General features: G+C 28.4%; 1 protein-coding gene across 31 annotated transcripts in view; it reads left to right on the top strand.

Moving 5' to 3' along the window:
- Positions 1–21,968, top strand: part of LOC145249546 (uncharacterized) — a 517,983-nt gene that overhangs the window by 356,109 nt on the left and 139,906 nt on the right. For all 31 annotated transcript variants that reach the window (XR_013863546.1, XR_013863545.1, XM_080111217.1 and 28 more), the window contains one exon: positions 19,213–19,284. Coding sequence is in view for 29 of the 31 variants with exons in the window: in XM_080111217.1 (XP_079967343.1) it covers positions 19,213–19,284 (72 nt within the window). In the remaining 2 variants the exon portion in view is untranslated. The remainder of the gene's footprint in view (positions 1–19,212; positions 19,285–21,968) is intronic.

The following is a 21,968-nucleotide window of genomic DNA, read 5'->3' as shown; positions in this document are numbered from 1 at the left end:
AACATTTCTATTAAATATTCATAAATTTAGTCAACAGGTTTTGAGTGGATTTCACTGATTTCAGACGGATTATGGCTAGTTTAACTGTGCTTATGTAATTGCTATTTTATTAATTTTTTTTCTACAGAAGAAATTAATAACCGCCTTTACCAAGATTAATTTCTGTTCTATGGATTTCCGGCATGAATACAGACCCTATGATATTATTATACCACCTTTGTTCAAACTGAAATATACTTATCTAAGTTCTCTAGTTAACATCGATGCCTCCATTCAGTCTCGAAAGATAAAGGATATCCCCTATAGGGGCAGCTGCACGTGTAATTGTGAAGCAAAGGTTGCACAATCTCCAACCAGATCTTTCCTGAATCGGCACTGCTTGAGTTCAGTGGCAAGGAGAAGTCCAGGACGACTGGAAACAATGCCGAGATAATCAGAGAGCGCATATAGCACCTTGAAGTCCCAAATGGTCACCCATCTGGCACTGACCAGTCTTATCATTGCTTAATTTCAGTGATCTGACAGGAACCGGTATGGCAAACATTATTATGCTATACTGGTTAATATAGTTTCAGAATATATTAGGTGATGTGGGTTTATCTCCGAAACTCTTGAAGAAGTTTGTGACATATTTCCATTCTATGAACACCTGGTGTGAATGCAGACCTAACGATATTATTTTACCATCTTAAGAAAAGACAGATAATACATTTTGATCCTAGAATGTGTGTTTTAGTTTAAGTTTCGCGTTTGACAAAATAGCGACATCAGATTATTTTTTTAAATTTCGCTGCATCTTACATTGGGCGATCCTATCTTTAAAAAAGAGGGGGTAGGGTGTGCTAATGTATGTACATACATAAAATTGCCTTAGTTTATTATTATGTAGATATTAGAGACCTATTCTGATATTCAGGCTGCTTGCACTTATTTCTAGATAAAATCCAACGCTCTTTACAATTATCGGTTCTTGTGCGGTATAATGGAATTTCAAAAACTGCATTTCAGATACAAACGCGATTACACACTTACACGTGACAACGAAATTAGTAAAAATTCCAAAAATTATGAAAAATGATTTGGATAAAAAAAATAATTACAAATAAAAATAAAATTTATCGAATTATAGTTTTATTGTATTGTTTAATATGGAAAAGTTCTAAAAAGCCAGGGGAGATAACTACAATGTATAATTTTGACAAAATACCAAAATAGAAAATGGCTAATCATTAATATCTGGGATTTTTGTAAAAAAAAAAAAATTAGTTATAGCAGATTTTCTACTCTTTCATTTTTCATATTTTTTTTAATTGCTACTAATTTCAACATTATATGTAAGTATATAATATGTTTTTAGCTAAAATGCATTTTTGGAAATCCCATTATAGCACACAAGCAACAAATTATCATTTGTTTTGTTTTTTCTAAACGTTTGAACCAGCGATGTCTGATAGGTTCTTCATGAAAATAATTTAATTCAAATTGTACCTTGTACAAGCTATGAAAGAGAAAAAAAAATACAAAAAAAAAGGTAAGTTGACTTGTATAAAGTACAAATGGCAAAAACAAATATCAATAATGTCTGGTATTTCAGGGCAAAAGAGATGTAAAAGCTGATTCTACTCCAAGTGCCACTACTGGTTATCGCATAGTAAACAGTAGACACCGCCGTTCTTACCGCGGCTACTGGGTTGGGTTTCCAGGCCCGTTGGGACCAATGGAGCAGGTAGGACTACAGCAGGTGGTTTTAAAAAAGCGGTTTTTATTCTGCTGCAGTCGTGGAACTAACAAGGTCAAAGGATGCTTGCCTAAGAAAAGGGAAAAGAAAAATGTCTTAAATCAATGCTATATTTGTTTTTGGTTCTTATTTAGAATTCCACCTAATACAAAAAAAAATACAGAAAGATCTTTATAATGTATGTACCCACCACGGAACGAAAATGTCATATTCCAAAAATCACATAAGTAGTTTTATTTTTATAAAGAAAATCATTTTTAAATGATTTCAACCGGTTAATATGAAATGGTTAAACTCATAAATTAGAATTATCGTGGACTTATCTGCTCTTGTTTTGTGTTTTTCAAGATGATGGCACGAGACTGTCCCTCTTTCTTATGAAGTTTTATTTTCGTAGTTAAAAATCAAACTAGTTATTCAATTTACGTGATATTTGGAATACGATATCTTCGTTCTGTGATGTGTGTGTACATCATAAAGATTTTTCTATATTTTTGTTTTTTTAATTATGTTGATTTCTAAATAAGAACCCTCTTTTTTGAGCTTGTAAAAGAATGTATCTTTAATGTAAGCATTTGTATAAAAGGCATTTTCTTTTGTTCAGTAAAACAACTCAAACCAGATCCCTTGTACCACATAATAAATCGTTTCTACATCCAAAGAAATATATAAATTTCTACATGCAATCTATAATATTTCTGCATGCAATATATAAATTTCTACATGCAATATATAAATTTCTACATGCAATATATAAATTTCTACATGCGATCTATAATATTTCTACATGCAATATATCAATTTCTACATGCAATCTATAACATTTCTACATGCAAAAAAATATATAAAATTTGAAACTAAGAAATATCACTATGTTGCATTTTGGAGTATCAGATATATAATTCTTTATCCTAAATGTGATCAACTTTGTCATAATTGAAAGGCAGTGAAAATATGAATTTGAAGTGAAGTATAATTTATAATTGAGATGCAATAAGAGTGCTCAATGCTATTTTTTTAGAGCAATAATAATAATTCAATTCCTTTATAAACAGATAAATCGTGTCTATATCAATACATCATATATGGTGAATAGCATTTGTAGATATCTATAAATTCAAATTGATTTGACACATTGATCTCTAATTTTAATCAATTTTTTGTCAACTTAAAAAAAATATATATATATATATATATATATATATATATATATATATATATATATATAGCGTGTCCAGGGGTGATGAAAAAAATCCAATAAAGTGCTCGATCGTAGATGTGAGAGCTGAAGATACAATATTTATTATGACACTATATATACATATTTCAAGGTCGTACCATTGGTTTCGATACACCGAAAACAGTAATAATATACTGTGGAAAATCGGTATAATCTCGTCGTCGTTACCTTATTTTAATTATCTTAAATTTCTCCATTCACTATTATTCTCTCATAATTAAAATATTAATATTTTTTTAAAAATTCAAAATTCTTTTAAAGTTCTTATTTTTTATTTATTTATTAAATTTACCTTATTTATCTTTATCCTTATTTTATTTAATTTAATTAATTTAAATGATTTAAAATTTTAAAATCATATTAATATATTCATGCCTTTCTCATTATTTATTATCGTTAACTGTCCTACTTTTATTTATTGATATGGCTTTAACAGGACTTTTATATATTTTTTAGAGAGTTTTCCATAGCACCCCCTTCCCCGCTATGCATGCACACACACACGCGCACGCACACACGCACGTACGCACGCGCGCACACACACACAAACTTTCTTCCTTAGTTTCTTCTATAATCATAATCTGTTGGCGTCGGTTTTAAAACGATATTTTTTAAATGTGAAATTCTGAGTCTTAAACGCTCGTCTAGCGTTTCTTCTATGTTCGTTCATTTTGCATTAGTTCCAGATTTTTCTTTGTCGCCGACGAGATTATACCGATTTTCCACAGTTACTGTTTTCGGTGTATCGAAACCAATGGTACGACCTTGAAATATGTATATATAGTGTCATAATAAATATTATATATATATATATATATATATATATATATATATAATTTAAAGGAGATTAGAATAATAGTCTAAAGAGCTAAGTGTATTTTAATGTAATAGTGAAATTACTAGTTTAATTTAATGTAATAGTGACTTTGTTGTTGTTCCTTCTTATGAAACTGATTTTTAATTTAATTAAAATTTGATTTTTAAATTTAAAAATTTTTTTTAATTTTTAAATTATAAATCACATTACTTAATATATATATATATATATATATATATATATATATATATATATATATATATATATATATTAGTCTTTCTCATACACTCTCAACCTCAATTGTGCATATATATTATATTATTGTAGATATATTTCACACGAATTCCAATTCGCCTTTTCTTCTTTTTTTTTTTTTTTTACTCGTATATCTCCGAGTATTTGCTCTTGCATGACAATTTAATTTGTTTTTGTTTTTTTATGTTTGCAACATTTGATGTACCAACGATTAACTCCTAATGAGTTTGTTGGTGAAAGGGGCCCCTAGGGTTTGTTTATATATTATTTTCAAAGCACTATATATATATATATATATATATATATATATATATATATATATATATATATATATATATATATATATAGAGAGAGAGAGAGAGAGAGAGAGAGAGAGAGAGAGAGAGAGAGAGAGAGAGAGAGACTTATATGTAATATACTGAGTTCGTGTAATTCAGTAAATTTTCATATACCAATAGGTTTTAACCCAAAAATGGTTGACGTAAGGATTAATCTACAAAATTATCACATTTCATAATTGAGCATTAATATACTGTGTGGGCAAAATCAAGACTTCAAGACAAGGTGTTGATGGCAACAAAAAGTGTATTTCATTTTACGTTACAATTGTTTCAATGTCTGGTTCGACAATTTCAAGTATTATATCGTTTGAAAATTTTCAAAAACCAGCATTTCTTCAGACTTTATGAATAAACACACTTTAGACAATGTAGCATTTTTTTAATATAAAGAAAAAAAGGCGGGGAGGATCCCTAACTGGAAAAGCATGCGAGAAACATTTACCTTGGTTATGGTTACTGAAAAGCCCATTTAAATATTAATGTATTGCCTAATTAATGTTTGATTTTGCTGTCAGAATAATAATTAGAGTACATATAATAATTTATTTATTTAGACAACCCAAGAACACAACGCATGAACTATATAACAGGAGCAGCATAAGTGAAACAATTGTAACGTAAAATGAAATGCACTTTTTGTTGCCATCAACACCTTGTCTTGAAGTCTTGATTTTGCACACACAGTATATATATATATATATATATATATATATATATATATATATATATATATATATATATATATATATATATATATATGATTCAAATAAATACTCGGAGATATACAAGTAAAAAAAAAAAGAGAGAAAATGAAAAAAAAGTCGAATGAGAATTCGTGTGAAATATATATATATATATATATATACAATAATACAAAATATATGTACAATTGAGATGGAGGGAGTATGAGAACGATTAAAATATATCTCTGATTTAACAAATTCTTTCTATCGGCTTGTGTGAAAAAATCGGGACTGACTCCAAAATCTTTAAATAATTTTGAGAGTCAACCTAGTGCAATATTCTACCATATTGTCACTTCCAACATAAATGATTACAGAAACATTGAAACACTAGTGCTTGTAGGTATAAAAAAAATAATGACTGTAAGTACATCCAAGTTTCTCCTTACAAGAATATGATTGGTTGGTTAAGCCATAAATACTGACTGGTAGAACCGCCTGGAGAAGATGTCGAAAGGTACACTGAAAGCTTCTCTCTAAGCATATTACCAGCTCTGATAACGAATACTTGATTATTACTTTAATAATATAGCCAAGACCACTGAGGTACTTCAAACGAAGATATCCCTTTTGAGCAGAGGGCATATCAAAAATAAAAGGGAACTTGAAAAGTTTAATTAGCAAACAAATTTATTCCTAGATCTTTTTTCTTTTTCTTTTTTTTTCTTTTTTTCTTTTTTTTTTCTTTTTTTTTTTTTCTGCATTAGTCATTGCTAAAACAGAGTTCGCAATCAGTAGTTAAACAGGATAAAATAACATTCAATAAAGCAAATAAATTTCTTTTAGTATCATTTTGCTCTGTCTAATGAATAAAAAAAATGTTGAGATATTGAGCACTCTATTGTAAATAGCATAAAAACAAATACACAATATAGATATACACAAAAAATACATATTTATCATCTCAAAGAAATGGCGATCTTCAAACTCCACATACTTTTGATTACCTTCATATTCAGTTGATCATTGTGCTTCACGATGAATGCCCTGGAAAAGTCCCTTCTGATTAATGTTTACCAGGTTTAAAAATAAGCAAACGAACTTTGCTGTTTTTCAGAATAACTGAATATTTTTAAACTGGAAAACATTAATCAGAAGGAGTATTTCCAGGGCATTCATCGTGAAGCAGAATGATCAGCTGGACATGTAAGCAAACAAAAGCATGCAGAACTTCACGATATCCAAAAAACTCTTACAGTTTATTAATATTTTTAATGCTTTGATTATATTGCAATATTGTATTATGACAAGACGGATCCAATAAGTATTTCTTTAATGTGACGTTGTTCTTATCAAATGATTGAATTCACTCGTCAAAATTATCATAAATTAATCCATATTTCTCGTAATTTTGAAAGTTTCATAGGTTTTGTTCAAGTTTTACAAACATTGTGTTTCTTTGATGTTCCCAATGTTTTGACAGATATGTTTTTCAAAGTCATGATATATCAAGACGTATACACATCTTTTGATGTTATTACATAGCCTGTTTTCCAACCACTAGCGAAAAGGGAAGTAACTCTTTTTTCTTTCACAGAACTATTATGCGGAACTAATCAGCAAAGTTTAAACTTACAAAATATGTGAATAAATATCTCAAAAAAGGAATAAGTAACAAAATATTCAGTTATTAATTTTTATGATTAATAATGATTAAAAAAAAGTTTAGTTATTAATTAAATTGTTTTTATTTTATTTTTTACTTTTAGTTAAACATAAGATTCCTTTCTTTAAACTGAATTACCAAAAAAAAAGCAATTGTTTTTTTGTTTGTTTTGTTTTTGTTTTTTTGTATCCCGTTAAAAATGGCTAAAATGTAGGGTGTCCCAAATAACATTTTTTGAGACAATATACATAGTAAAATGAAATCGCTTCAAGTACAAATGCAAAATCTTGGAAGAAAGGGTCCCAAATACAACAATAGTAGAAATAACCCCATCAGCGGCAAGGAAGACTCTGCTATATAAAAAAAAGCACACCTGGGACTACACAGAGGATCAAGTCCCTCATCCACCACAGCTTCACCTACAGTGGTACAAGAAAATTCAACTGTATTGCAGCTGCAATAAGAAATATAAGGAGAGTGTACTCCGACACTTTCAAAAAACATCTGGAAAAAATACTTGACCAGCCACCAACACCAAGCTACACTAGTCCCAACCTCAATCGTCTAGTGGACTGGACCTCTGTATGAAGTGGGCCGCCTGGATGCAGTAGAGCTCTAGCTCAACTGTGTCAATAACCGATGGAATAACACAAACTACAAACTATAAACTACTACAGAAGATAAATGTAAGTGAAGAATCATGTTTGAACATGTTCAAATTGATGATTATTTATTGCTGATAATTTGCATTAAGAGCCAGCATGTTAGCGACAATTAAAGTGGGAATACATTTTTGAGACAGCCTATATTTTAGCCATATCGTATGTAGAAAATTATGATAAAAATTTCTTTTGCCCAAAATGCTACATTATTGCTCGTTGAAATGATTTAATTCATAAAAAAAATGTTAAAAACCAAACTAAAAGAAGATTAATGTTATAACCGAATTCCAAAACTTACAATAGTTAATTTGATGGTTTTTAAACGTATTTATTTAATGACTCTTGAAGTTAAACATGTAAAAAGAATTGGTATACTAATACCAGTGGTTTCAAAGAATACAAAAAATTTCTAACCAGTTGAGCAAGGAAATCGCTGGTCTTAGCATTGGTAAGTGGGCTAATGACAAATATGGTGGCATGCAGACAAACAACAAAAACTGAGAATTTTAGAGAAATTAGAATCAGCTAAAAAAAAATATTATAAAAATACTTTTTAAATAAAGTAGAAAATATAAATGAATTAATAATTAAGCTTCATATATAGGCATTGCTTGAAATTTTACAAGTCAAGTAATATATATAAATTATGAAAATATATTTATGTGAATTAAGCTACAAAGAGGCTTCCATGTTTCATTTCTGTAGAGGACTACCATGTAATATATATATATATATATATATATATATATATATATATATATATATATATATATATATATATATATATATATATATATATATATATGGTGACTACCATGTAAAATATATATATAAGAAAAAGAAAATTAAAACTGTAAGTTGAACTTTACAATCAAAATTTATTGTTCGACTGAATATTCCAAAAAATAATTTACAAAGTCCTTATTCCGCAGAGTTTCAAAGAATGCTATTCTTGTTATTCTTCCCATCAGAGGACATAAAGAAATCATCAAATTATATTTGTAGCAATGCTAGAATTTGTTAGTTAAGGCATTAAGTAAAACTGCAATTTATTGTAGTTATTAATTGCCAAATAAAAAAGTGAAAACATGTTGGATATGTAAAATAAATATATATAAAAACAAACCGCGTATAATATTTCAGCTTGCATGAAAATCCTCTCAATTTGATCCGAAATGCAAAATAGTTCTTTAGAGAGAATGGAGTCCAAAATAAGTCCAGCATGATGATGCATATAATCCGATTGGACAGCCTTCAAAAAAGCTAAAGTAATGAAAATTGTTCTTTTCCGGGCAGTGCAAAGTGCTCGGTTGTAAAGTAAAATTTAATATGAGAGCATAAAGAACAGATATAAACAGAGGCTGAAGAGATTCCAGTATTTTTCAACCATAAACTGGTCCCTTTATATCGGATTTGAAACCGATGGTACTGATGTTTTTCTGACCTTCTGTAAAATTTCAAGAGAACTATATATGTAAATTCAGATAAAAAAAAAAAAGAAACTTGCCTATCTAGACCTTATTCCTCAAGACAGAAGATTTTGTGCATTTAAAGTGCTCGATATCCTTTCAGATAGAGCTTTTTATCTGTAATAAATAGAAAGGATGTATCACAATACTTTTGCATAGCTTCACGATGAACCTGATCATCATCAGCGTATTTTTGACCCATACATCTGTATATATTTGAACGCAAGTGCAAACTGGCTGGAAATCGAAAAATAACATTGGAATTCGATTTCCAATTCAAATATAAATAGATAATAACAAGACCCTAGCGATTAAATATACTAAGATGTTAAGAGAAACCCCTTTTACTTATATATATTGTTCTTACAAAAACGAAGACTTCAAAGAATGGATTGAATCCATTCTTTGAAGTCTTCGTTTTTGTTAAAAACAATATATGAATGCTCAGTTATGAAATGTGATAATTTTGTAGCTTACAGTTTAAGTCATCACTTTTTGGCTTAAAATCTATTGGTATATGAGCGATTATTGAATTATATAAACCCAGTAAAATTCGGAATACTACAAATAAGAATATATATATATATATATATATATATATATATATATATATATATACTCGGGGTTTTTTATTTAAAAGTAATGGACTAATGAATTCAACGAGGTTGTTAGATAGTGCTCAATAAAAAGAGCTGATAATACTTGTTTATTGTTATATAAACATGTTTACATCCCGCTGCTACAAACAACCACTTGTTTCAATCAAACAACAGATATCATCAGGCAGCGACTTGACTATTCAAATGTTCAATGAATAACGATTATTCATAATGAATATATGATATTATGAATAATGATTATTCATTGAACATTTGAATAGTCAAGTCGCTGCCTGATGATATCTGTTGTTTGATTGAAACAAGTGGCTGTTTGTAGCAGCGGGATGTAAACATGTTTATATAACAATAAACAAGTATATATATATATATATATATATATATATATATATATATGAGCAAACAGTTAATAAAATATGTTAAAAAAACACTTTGAAATGAGTTAAAAACATTATATATATATATATATATATATATATATATATATATATATATATATATATATATATATATAAAGAGAGTGAGTAAATGCAAATATTGCATTAAAATATAGTTAAAGAAAATTTTCTAATGAGCTAGTCTAATTTATAGAACTCACTATGTCTGCCTGTCTCCATATTTTCAAACTCTATCTCTTCTGAAACTAAAAGTCGCAGAGCGGCGTTATGGGCCTCAAATAATTGGATCTCTTATGGACTGCTTTTTATGGGTCTTTAACCGGTTAAAATAGTTAATTTAATTTTAAAAAATCGTTATACATTTTGTACATTTATTTTTAATCAGTTCATATGCGTGTCATGTTGGTACAGTGGTAACGTCACCAGCTTTAAATGCTACAGTTTTGGTTTCGATTTTAGCTGATGGCACCCAAATACTTTTTTATTTTTGAAATCAAGACTTTGTAATAATATATACGAGATCTGGACAAATCAAAATATCATATTTTATTTCACGACCGGGTACAGCCGGGCGTACCCCCCCCCTTCCATCTCCACTGCTAGTAAAGTATATATTTATCAAATTAATTTGGACAACTTTCTGTAGAAATGTTTGGTTTTATTGTCATTTGGAAGTGGTTGTTTTTCTTTTATAAATGTGTAATTTAAAAATCTTTTGTGTCGTATAATGATTATAAAACATCTGTCAAAACGTTGTATGGTTCCAGTTCAAAGGATGTATGCATAGTTCAAATAAACAATTTTCAGTTCTATGTGTGAATTTATCATTGGAAAAGAATTATTTCTTCTAATCAGATGGTAGATACAAAACATTTCTAAATGCTTATCGAGTTCTTTCTAAATCAATAGAATTGTTATAGAGAAAAGGTTGTATTTTCTAATATCAAGGTAATCTATACAGCAACCTTTTTATATTTTATTTCAATTGCTGCAGTCACAGATATCCATTTTTTTTTTACCGTTGAAATTATCTTAAATTTGATTGTGAATCACTCAAATACATTTTCAAAAAAAAAAAAAACTAAAAATGACAACTTAAATCTGCTCTTTCTATTTATTTAAATTTCATTTTTTAGATATTTAAAAAAATATTTAGAGGTACATTATCATTTAAAAAAAAGTCTGAGTTTTAAATTTATTTAACTTTTAAGTGTTGTAATGAAAATGTTTGTTGCTAAGAAAAACTCTATTTTTTATAGAGTGACCAAAAAGATACCACCGGTAATCTCCAGCCGCACATGGTGATGTATTTGTTTGGGATTGTCCTTGAATTTTGTCAAATAGCACCCAATGTATCACAAATGGAGAAAATAATTTGAAACCTGGCAACATATTTGACATTCAATATGCTGCATAACTAATTAATGTATCTATAAGTTATATTCAAGGGGAGGGAGGTCTTTAAAAAAAATTTTATAACAAAGAATTTTATTCAAACTTAGCCGTTTTATATTTTTGGTAACTTTTTTAACAATGTATGTTACTAAATTATGTCCAGGTACCATCTTATGAAATCTGTATGATTAAATAAAATTTAATTTAATTTGAAGCCAGGCAGAAAAACTATTTTATGAAAGAGTATTTTTTTTTTTTTAAATTTAAAATCACTGCTATTATCTAAAGGCATATAATATATAACTAGCCTGGGTGCCCGGCGTTGCTCGGGTGTTTGGAGGTGTGTGTTGAGCAAAAAAAAAAAAAGTGGTAGTAGGCAGGCAGGCTCAAACCCATACAATGAAGGAAGAAAAGAATGTGAAAAAAAAACATGACGTCTTCGCTGTTGCATCCATCGCCAAACCGGAAGTGACGAATGTTTAAATTAAAGCTAGTTAATTGAAAAGAGGGAATGACTTTAAAAAATATCGGCGAAAAAAGTGATCGTTCCCTGTAGAAAAGTGCGCAGATGAAGGAATTCATGTTTTAGCCAATTTTTCAATATTTCTCGTCCGAAGAGTCGAGCTTCAAAACGATCAGAAACCCACCAAAATATATGTAGCTATTACATAGGTTGACATATATTAAGTGAGTTTCTAACAGTATTTTGTATAATTTTGTAGTTTGAACTTATTTTCCCAAACTTAATGTATTTAACAGAGACCTTGCCGTCATTTGTCTTTTTCAAATATATGGATAAACACTGTATGATTTTCGACTCGAATAAAAATTTTACATTAAATAGAAGCACTAAAAACTTATCAAGTTAGGTAGAAAAGTAGTTTATCTTGCCTTTGATAACATTTATTTGTTATATGTTTGTTTTTGGACAACTTTTTGGAATCTGTGTTTATAATAAAACAAACCCAACTATTTTACTTAGTATTTAATTCTTTACTAAACATTTTGCATTATTAGAGTTTTTTAGAAAGTATTTTTTCGTTAAAATCCCTCACAGACCTATTAAATATCTTTATTTTAAAATAGCCAGTTTATTTGATATGCATAATCATCCTTTGGGCTTAAAAGTTGTAACGTTGATATTTCAGTTGCAGAACTTGTAAAATACATTATTATTCTGCTATTAGTAAAAACATGATTCCCTCCCTTTGGTTTAATTTCTATCTCACTACCGTTAAACAGAATTATGTAGTTATCCCCATTTCCTACAAAAAATGCTTGTATCTGTTTGCTATAAAAATTGAGGTGGTGTAAAAAAAAATCATACTAAGTAAAGCAAAAGATTAGGTAACTAATAAATTAGATTTTAAGAGCAAACAAATAAAAGCCTTACAAAGGTGGTACTTTAATGGTAAGTGGAGATAACTCTTCCACCTAACTGTAGAGGGACTGAAACTAGAAAACTAAACAAGGGGAGGTAATTATATAAAACTAATTAAAACAAACATTTGTATGTTTTATTCAAATCATTTGATTTTGCTTAACTATAAACAGAAAAATATACTGATTTTGAACTTGAAAAGTTATTACACTCATATAATAATTTGAAATAATTACTGACTGCATTTGTAATTAAATTAAACACAGTAGATAATTACAGAAAACCTGGAAAACTCTTTTTTTTACTGACTCTTCAATTATCATAAATTCGCTTTGAATATTTCTAAACTTTTTAATAGTAAAATAAACGAATTTTACATTTAATAAAATCTTATGAAAGCCTATAAATGAAATTAAATTTTTAAGAGTCTTTAATCAATAATAAAAATATACCACACATTTTTATCTGCCATTAGCAAAAGTATTTTTTTAATGACTCAATGTTTTATTTTTTCATTTTGTAGTATCCTTTGTTTATTCCCAGCCCCGTGTATTAAATTACTCATATATTTAATTACATTATTAACAAAAACATAAGTTTCAACAAAAAAAGCAGTGTATTATTTAAAGGAAACTTAAATAGTTTTTTGCTGGTGTGTTTTTTTTTTAATTTAATAGAAAACTTAAATAGTTTTTTTGTTGTTGTTTATTTGTCTTTGTTGTTTTTTTAAATTTCTGATAGTTCTACAGTGCATCAGAATATGATATTTCTAAATTTGTCTAAAACCTCGAATCCCTAGAAAACATTTGAAGATGTATTTGAGATTATATTTCCTGTTTGATAAAATAGGAACATATAACAGACTTGATGATTCTTACTGTATTTCGAAAAACAATTTTCTTCCTCGCAGAATTCAGATGTGGTACGAACAGCCATCTTGTTTGAAATTGTTTGCTTTGCTTTATTTCGTATAACTTTTTACTGAATTTTTTAATATAATTTTCATATTTTGATTAATTTAATTTTCTACTTTGGGTTCATATCCAAAGCTATAGATTCCCCTTCCCCCATTTCATCCACAAACACTGTGACTGCAGCAAAAACAAAAATATATGGTTGTAATTCTAAAAATATTTCAAATAATATTTAGAAAGAATTTAGCCAGATCTTATTTATTTTTTTCAAAAATAAGAAACCAAAAGCAATTTCTCTTTCTTTTTATAAATTATTTTTTGTCCTCCTTTCATAGAAACGAACTAAAGCCTGTGAGTTTGAGGTCACGGACATTAAAGCTGCCCGTAAAAAAACACGTAGACCAAGACCAAGACGTATGACGCCTGGGTCTGGCTGTCAGGTAGCTAGAATTTTTTTCTAGTTCAGGCTTGTTAAATTTTAAACCAACTAACACAAGAGCTGCAGTCATGGTGGTGGCTGATGACTGACTCTGAAACCCTGTAGAATATTTATACCTTCTTTGCCTATTTTTTTTTTTTTTTAACTTAACCTGCTGATTAACTCTTCAATGAAAGGACAGTGTTTATCCAATCAGTGTGTGTAATTACATTTTAATTTAACTAATTATAATTTCTTACCTTTTTTTTTTTAAATTCAATCCATGCATATAAGCACGGCCACATCAATTATAATAATGCATATCGTTTATATATTTATATTTTGCCTTTAATATAATACTTCATTAATTAAAAGATGGAAAAGAAATTACTTTTTATCTAGGCATGAATCCAAACTAACTGAACATCTATATTAGTTACATAAACTGGCAAAAAGTTAAATTGCATATAATAAAGCACAAGGTTTTATAAATTTATTCATTGTTTTGAAGATATTGTTCCACACTGAATAATTATTATTCAAATTTAAATTTCTTTTTATTGAATAGAAATCATTACATTATTAAAATAAATAAAATCGTGTATTTATATTTTATCACGATGTTAAAAATATTAAAATATTTTTAATATATATATAAATATATAAATGGATATATATATATATATATATATAAATATATAAATGGATATATATATATATATATATATATATATATATACTTTTTATTTGTTCTACATAATTTATCACGATGTTAAAAATATTAAAATATTTTTAATATATATATAAATATATAAATATATATATATATATATATATATATATATATATATATATATATATATATACTTTTTATTTGTTCTACATAATTTATGAACTTTACTTTTGTATAAGCAATATCGTCTGAAGAGGTCTTTAGTTACTTGTAATTGGCTAGCAGAAACATACTCATGAATGTGTAGCAACCTATAAATGCTTATATAGAACAAATAAAAGTATATCTTGCTCTACTTCGGTATTGTGCACTCTTGTATGAACCGCGTTAAAACTTCATTCATTGCCTCACCTCCGGTAAATGTTAACCTGGAATTATATATATATATATATATATATATATATATATATATATATATCATCTTCATACAGTATTTGGTCTTGGATATGAACTTAAACTATATCCGATGATGAGGTCCCACCTTGCGGGCTTTGGGGAGTGTGGAGCCACCCCTTAACTGCCATTGCTCCCAGGTCCACTTTGAACTAGAGTGGTAGTACCGGTTAGGGTCCCAACTATGGGTTATATAGAAAATAACTTGAAAAAAAATATATTCTATTAAAATAAATTTCTTCATAATCACTGAATTTGGCATTAAATAACCTGAAAAGGGTTAATATGCTGTAAAACAAAAAACAATCAACATATCCAACTGTTTCGTTGTATCACAACTCATCAGTGCGATTAGACTAGCACCTTTTCCAAGCTGGGGATTGAACCTACAACCATTGCATTACACACACACACAATTTTCTGTAACTACACCAAAACAAAAAGTATCAAAAACTAAAAAAAAAAATTTTTTTATCTTTGTATCATTAGTTAAGAGATTGCCACTCTCTAATGCTCTTAACAGAAACCAGTTGAACATTGAGACATTAGTACGTGGCATAATGGATAATGGCGATCTTCTTTCTCTTTGTGACTCAAATAATAGAAGCAATTAAAAAGAACAACAAATAACTTCATTATTTGCTCAGAGATTTGGTTTACTCTTTACAGCAGTTTACCCATTTAAATAAATTATATCTTCCTTTTCCAACCCCCTGTAGGAGGTGACAAAAACTGGCATCCATTCATTTTGACATGAAATGCACAAAAGCGTAAACGTTCTCACATCTCTGCCATATCGATTTCCTTCTATGACGCAACTTCTTTAAAATGTAGCTTTAACTTTTCACAGAAATTCCTTTTTCTTACTTAATCTAACCTTACATGAGAATTCCCATTTCTTAAGTGATTCCTGCTTTTAGATACGGGTTAGTCTTACTTTTCTTTTTATAGAATTTTCTATATTCCAGTTCTGTAAATAATAATCCGTTTGTACAGCATGTCCAAAAAGTCACTGAAGGGTTTTGAACTTAAATAGACTCTTCATTTTTGATGAGATCTTTCTGTAATTTGAACACAATCTGACTAAGACATTGGGATTTTTTTTTTTAAATGCCAAATTTAAATAATTTTGACTTTTAAATGTTTCTTCGCATATTAGTGCTCTTTCCAAAATATTATTCATGAAAGATTGCGATTTAACTCCCTTATTTTGCTACGCGAGCTGGCAGACCTCGAAATATCAAACACCTAATCCTGCAAGAATTGAAGGAAAACATCAGGAACGAAATAAGGGAGTTAAATCGCAATCCAGAAATTCTTCAATCTGTCATGAATAATGTTTTGGAAAGAGCACAAATATGCGAAGCTGAAAATGGTCAACATTTAAAAGACATTATTTCTCATAAATAAAGATTTTGCATTTTTATTTAAGTCCCCAATGTTTTAGTTACATTGTGTTAAAATTACAGAAAGATATCATTAAAAATAAGATCAAAATCCTTCAGTGACTTTTTTTTTAGAGATTCTATATAATACTAGCTGTTTCTATCTGGCATTGACCGTTTATGTTTTTGCTCCAATCAAAGGAAAATAACTCTGGATGGACAAATGTTCCTTTTATTTTTCACCTTTTTTATGTCCTTTTTTTTTATGATAATTCCAACCCAGATAAAATACTTCCTGGCAGGAACTAAATTGAATTACATCTTCTTCTTAACAACATGCTGTCACGATTCACAAGCAAAACTGACTAACCAGAATCAGGTATTGATTTTTCAGAAAGAAAGCTATTGATGACAAAGAAACGGTAAAGAGACTGACCTTACTTTATATATTAAAATTGAATAGATGGAGCTCGTCTATGCATAACATGGGTATTCTTTTAAAAGCATCACCTACCCTAAAATATAGTGCTGGATTTAAAATCAAATATTTACTTGAATTTTTATATAATGAGTAACAGTGCTCTTAGAAAATAAGTTGATTTATTTATGAGTCAAGAATTCTAAATATAAGGGACAGAGCATATCAATCTAAACGATAGAAACAATCAAACAAATGAAAAAACAAAATTTTAATTCAAAAATATATTTATGTTCTAAAGCTTTCTAGGAAAGAATTTTTTTCAGAACACAATCCAATTTATAGAAATCTTAAAATGAATGACTGAAATTGTACATTATAAAAAAATATCTTTTCCTCAGAATGGTAGTGTTAAGACACAGCGGCCTAGAAAGAAAATGGCTATTGAGTTTGAGTTTTATATAAAAGCTGAAATTGAATTTTTTTTTATCATTACTTCATTTATAAATTATAAAGATAAAAAAATTTCTTTTGAATAAAATAGTGTTTTGAAATAACAAAGATTTTAGAATTGTTTTTATTTATAAAATAAACGTTTTCTTTTAAATAAAATAGTTTCTTTTCTAAAATGATAACACAACACTTCAACTTTTTTTTTTTGCTTCAGTTTCTTGTTAGTTCCAGTTTTATATAAAACTCGAACTCAGTGATCACTTCCTTTCTAGGCCGCTGTGTCTCAACATTACCTAGTGTAGCTAATTTGATAATTTTGTGATGCAGCGTTAATCATTATTACATCAATAGTCACCAAACAATACCCGAATTTTTTCTTTAATATTCATTGCACTTAAATTTTACTTTAATATTCATTGCACATAAATCTCGTTTCTTTTTTAAACCCATGCAATAACAATAAATATCATTGATGTCTTTACCATAATTACAAGTAACATTTTTTCGTCAATTCGATTTTTGTTTTCTTGTTAAACTGGTTTATTTCTTGAATAAATATTTCACAAAATTAGCCAATATCTTTTTAAAACACTGATTTGGATGAAATCTTTATTAAACAGTGCTATTTCTCAAGAATTTTGTTTTTCTTACTCAACAGCTATTGAGATAACGCTCTCCTTTCTTATACTAAACTGAGTTATTTAGAGAACTGTTTTCTTTCCTTTACTAAACTGGGCTATTTTTAGAAACCTTTTTTTTTTTTTTTTTTTTTTTTTGATAAACAGAGCTGTTTTCAAAATTGGATTATTTCCAAATCATTTTTTTTTTTTCAAACAAACTGGATTATTTCCAGAATATTTTTTTCATTAAACTGATCTTTTTAGGATCAATTTTTACTAATATCCTTAATGTAATTATCCGAATTTTAATAAAATAATTTGATTTTTAAGGGATAATTTCATTTTCAGCTAAAATTGAACTATTTTATAGCAACAGACAAGATATCTCAAGAGAAAGTTTGTTCTGGAGTATCTTGTCAATATCATCTCATCTAAAAAAAATGGTAATAAAATAAACTGAGAAAAAAATACATACAATTTCTATGAAAAGAGTTGTGTTCGAAGTCTATAACAGTACAGTCTTATAGAAAAAGGCATAAATATGTGCAATCACTCGGTGGAGGTGTATTTCCCAGCATAAACACACCTCCACATACTTTTTTTCTCTTTCTTCTTCTTCTTTTTGAAGATGAGGTATACTTCAAAACTTTGAGAATTTAACGACTGTTAGACACATTATTTTGATTAATAAATACAAGTGAAAATTGTTTTTTTTTTTTAATATTGTCATTCTGTTTACCTGTCTCACATTCAACGGTGTTTTTCTACAAGATTTCATTGTCATAGCCTTCAAACGCAGCTCTTTTTACACTAAACACAATGCCTCAAGCAAACTACACTCATACAATTCTATATTTCTGTCACAAATTCACCAAATTTTTTAATTATTTTCTTTATTCCACAGCATATTCCCACCTCATTTATGTCTAAATTTTTCATTTCAATTTTTTAAATGAAAATATTAATCATTAAAATACCAAAACTGTGTTGTTGTTTTTTTAATTTTTGTTTTATTTTTTTTTTCACTAATTTATGACAAAATTTGCTTGATTTTTAATCGACTTGTTCAGTTCCACAGATTCAAAAAAGTTCTACCCTTTTATTTTCCTTGCCGCCATGAGAGGTATTCAAACCACAATCAGCGTTAACTGGTAAGATTCTCCTTACTATTTCTTAATTTTAACTTTTTATAGTTTCTGCTTTCTATTGTTACCAGGGCGAAATGGGTTTACCTGGCCTTCCAGGGCTCAAAGGAGAAAAAGGAAACCGAGGCAAACGTGGACGCAAAGTAATTTCAATTACTGATGCATGCATATTGGATCTTGTGCATTTGGATTTTGTTTTGAATCTTTTGTCTATACCTTTACCCAGTAATATGTAGACATAGCGGCCTAGAAAGAAAATGGCTACTCACTTTTTAGAATGCATCTAACAATTCTTGTAAATGGTGCTTATGGCAATGATTTCATGCGGAGTGAAGAAATAACAATATTCTAACTCGTCATGAAACTGTCTGACAATTTCAAAATGCTTCCATGGATTGCCAAATATCGGTGTGCATAATAATTAATAATAATTAATAATAATGGAGGTGTGCATAATAATTAATGCTGCAATAATTTACCATGTACATTGAACCGCTATTCGCAGTCAATTGATGGTTGGTGATGGAAATGTTCAAAAGATGGATTTCATCGTCCGATATGAAAATAATTATTTTTTAAGTGAAGCAAATTTTCCTTATGAACAATTATATTTATAATTTATATGTGGAATAACGATTTTTTTTTTTCAGTTTTAGTTTTTTGTAAAACTCGAACTCAGCACATATATATATATAAAGTTTAATCCCATAATACAATTTGTTACATATGTGCAACTTGGTAAAAAGAAAATGGCGACTGTATTCTTAGAATGCATCTAAAAAGTCTTGTAATTGATGTTTATGACAATGATTTCATGCGGACTGAAGAAATAACAATATTCCAATTTGTCATGAAAGTGTCTGACGATTGTGAAATGATTCAATGAATTGCCAAGCATCAGTTAATAGCCAGTTCTTGAAGGTGTGGAATCTGTAATTTACCATATTTTCAACAATATTTATCTTTATAATATATACATGGAGTAAGGATTCATTTTACATAAAACTCAAAATCAGCAACCATTTTCTTTCTAGGCCGCTGTGTCTACACATTACCCTCTTTTTCCAATCAAGCATGTCTTCTTCATTCACAATAACGATTGATAAAAGATGTTTCAATGTTGTTCATACTGTGATGAATGTTAAGATCAATGTTTAAGCTGCCAAGCCTATTATGGTTTGTGACGCACCGTGAACAAAAGAAAATAAATTTTGATGCACCAATCTCTCTTTTAACAAATATATATATATATATATATGTTTTTTTTTTTTTTTTTTTTTTTTTTACAAAACAACAAATTATTCTGTCTAAAAAATAATAAATAAAACTGTAAATATGGGCTGTAAGAGATTTTTAAAAAATTATCAAATCTATAAATTGCTTTAAAAAGAAAAATATTTTATATATATATATATATATATATATATATAATCCAAATACAGTACTGTTTCGCTGTATCACAGCTCATCAATGCGGCTAGACAGACAACTACCTCAAGCCAGGATCGAAACCCGACGATCCAAATGACAACCAAGGCTTCTTACCATGACGCTGTATATATATAATATTTATTGAGGATTGAACCCTAATTCAATATTTTTCTTGATTGATATTTATATACATATTCCAATATTTTTAAATATTGATTAGAATAGCAAGTAGTTTGCAAGTTTTTAGACACTTTAAACTATGATTAAAATCTATCCATTTTAATATTGTTTGATTTTTAGATGGGCTGTAGATATGGTGTTTGTGTTGCATAGACATATAAACATCAGGGGGTGCTTGTTTACCTTAGTGATCTTTTAAACTAACGCATTTCGGGTGAAAACATTATTACGTACTTACGTGCCATGGTGAAATTAGTATAAATTTCAAAAATTACGAAAAATGATTCAGTAGATGCTGTGCTAGAAGTTCCCATATATTGTGTTTAAAAATGGCGAACCCTTAATTTAAATCAATTTAAATCAAGGGTTATCCCCTTTGCTTGTTATATTAAACTGGCCGTACAACTCTTCCACTTTAAATCATACGATAAAACTCGATAATTCGATAAATTCTATTTTTACTTGTAATTATTTTGCTATTGGATCATTGTTCGTAATTTTTCATTTTTTTTTTTTTTTTTTTTACTCTTTTCGCCATGACACGTAAGTATGTAATAATGTTTTCAATGCGGTGGTTGAAAAGATCACCAAGGTAAACAAGCACCCGTCAGAGGAATAAATTTGCTTGAATGTGGCGTTGTGTGGTAATAAGCAACCTGTAACATTGCATAGTGTTCTTTGATCCCCATTGTGAATAACAGGACTGTGTTGTGTTGTTAATAGAAACAGTTGTTCGTCTCTTGCGTTGACATGTAGTAGTTGTCTCTTAGTAATGGTGATGGTAGCAGTCATAGAGATTTTTTCTTCTTCTCTTTTTCTTCTTCTTGTGGCTGGAATAATAGAAGTAATTAAAAAGAACAACAAATAATTCCATTATTTGCTCTGGGATTTTTTTACTTTGCAAATTTAATTTTCCAAATTTCATACAGATAATATACACACTCTTTTGGCAATAGAAATGATTATATGATAGGAAGGGGGGGCTAACTTTTAAAAAATCCATTATTGACAGAATGTTTATACTTGTGTTATATAATCAGGGAAAAATATAACTTTGTTAAAAGAAGGATCGGTGTCAATAACAAAACTCCAAATAGCTGTTACATACATTTTTATATATAAAAAAAAAATAATAATGAAAAGAAAGCTGTTTTGTTGTATCGTTTTGTTTTTTGTTTTGTTTTTTGTTTTTTGTTTTTTTGGAGGGGGGTCGTTAA

The sequence above is a fragment of the Euprymna scolopes genome, chromosome 28, assembly GCF_053919585.1.
Source record: "Euprymna scolopes isolate OS-2025 chromosome 28, ASM5391958v1, whole genome shotgun sequence".
Taxonomy (NCBI): Eukaryota; Metazoa; Mollusca; class Cephalopoda; order Sepiida; family Sepiolidae; genus Euprymna; species Euprymna scolopes.
Note: the sequence above shows the minus strand (reverse complement) of the source record. Positions and strands in the feature narration are given on the sequence as shown.